This window comes from Monoraphidium neglectum, assembly GCF_000611645.1.
Source record: "Monoraphidium neglectum strain SAG 48.87 unplaced genomic scaffold scaffold03455, whole genome shotgun sequence".
Taxonomy (NCBI): domain Eukaryota; kingdom Viridiplantae; phylum Chlorophyta; class Chlorophyceae; order Sphaeropleales; family Selenastraceae; genus Monoraphidium; species Monoraphidium neglectum.
The window spans coordinates 1-1,090 of record NW_014010174.1 but is presented as its reverse complement, the minus strand read 5'-3'; the positions used below and the strand labels follow the sequence as shown (position 1 = coordinate 1,090).

Sequence of the window (1,090 nt, the reverse complement as noted above, 5' to 3'; positions counted from 1 at the left end):
CCCCAAGAGCCGCTGCACCCGCCCCCACCTCCGCAGCCAGCTCCTCCATCGCCGCCCTGTCGGGCGCCCCCCACCGCGGCAGGTGGCGCAGCATGTCCAGCCCCAGCCGCAGCAGCGGCGCGGCTCCGCCCCTGTCGCCGCGGCGCAGCCTGGCCAGGCCCGCGTTCCAGCAGCTGGCGGCCAGCCAGCGCGCCTCCCTGGGGTTCGGGCGGGGTGAGGGGGGGGGCACTGATCAGGGGTACCGCACTACTGTTGCTGCCAGGCCTGTTCGGCAGTCCTGAATACCCGAATAAAACGGTGGGCACCACAGGTGCCCGAAAACCAACATGTTGAAGTGCATGGCCGGCAAGTTGAAATGTGCACACCCGGCAAGACTGACACAGCGCCCGCCTCGCCCGCACCTCTCCGGGTAGCCCTTGGCGCCGCCTTCAAGGGGCGGGGCTGAGCCCATGATCTGGGCGGCCTCCCTGTTTTTTGGGGGGAGGGGGGTCGTGATGGCGTTTTCTGGGGCGGAGGGGGCAACAGTATCGATGCCAGGTCTGCTGAGAGCGATCACGACCGCTGTGGAAGCCAGCAACCACGCCGCAAGGGCTTGGACAGGGCTTGGCAAAACTACCATGTCATGCGTGTGTGAGTGAAGGGAGTGGAGAGCGCAGCACACAACACAAGGGGCAGCCCGATCCGGGGGCCCCGCCACTCACTCAAAGACCTTCAGGCGCTCCGCGTCGCTGGTGGCTGCGCCCGCCATCTGCCGCACCACCAGCGCGACGCGCGGCCAGTCCGGATCGCCGCGCGCCATCAGCTTGGCCAGGGTGGCCGACAGCGCCGCCATCAGCACGTCGGGGTGGCTGGACGGGTGGGTGGGGGGGTTGTGGGGGATCGGATGGCCAGGTGGGTGGCCGGCCGGCTGCATGGGCGGATGGCTGAGTGGCTGGCGGGTGGGGGGTGCCAGACGTGGGCCGCAGGCCAGGAAATGGCGCGCACACTTGTCTGATATGCTCAGATCATGTTATGACGTGTTCAAACAGCATGAGGCGGATGTGCCCCGCGTACAGTAACCGACGGGGGGTTGAAAGCAGAGTGTGCGTGG

At 68.2% G+C, this 1,090-nt stretch overlaps 1 protein-coding gene across 1 annotated transcript in view; it reads right to left on the bottom strand.

Annotated features, from left to right (window-relative positions):
• The window catches only part of MNEG_12815 (hypothetical protein), a gene marked incomplete at both ends in the record, with an annotated part of 1,825 nt that extends 993 nt beyond the window's left edge, over nucleotides 1-832 (bottom strand). The window contains 3 exons of the mRNA XM_014038712.1: nucleotides 29-197; nucleotides 402-467; nucleotides 702-832. Of these exons, the coding sequence (XP_013894166.1) occupies nucleotides 29-197; nucleotides 402-467; nucleotides 702-832 (366 nt within the window). The remainder of the gene's footprint in view (nucleotides 1-28; nucleotides 198-401; nucleotides 468-701) is intronic.
• Between the last annotated feature and the right edge of the window lie 258 nt (nucleotides 833-1,090).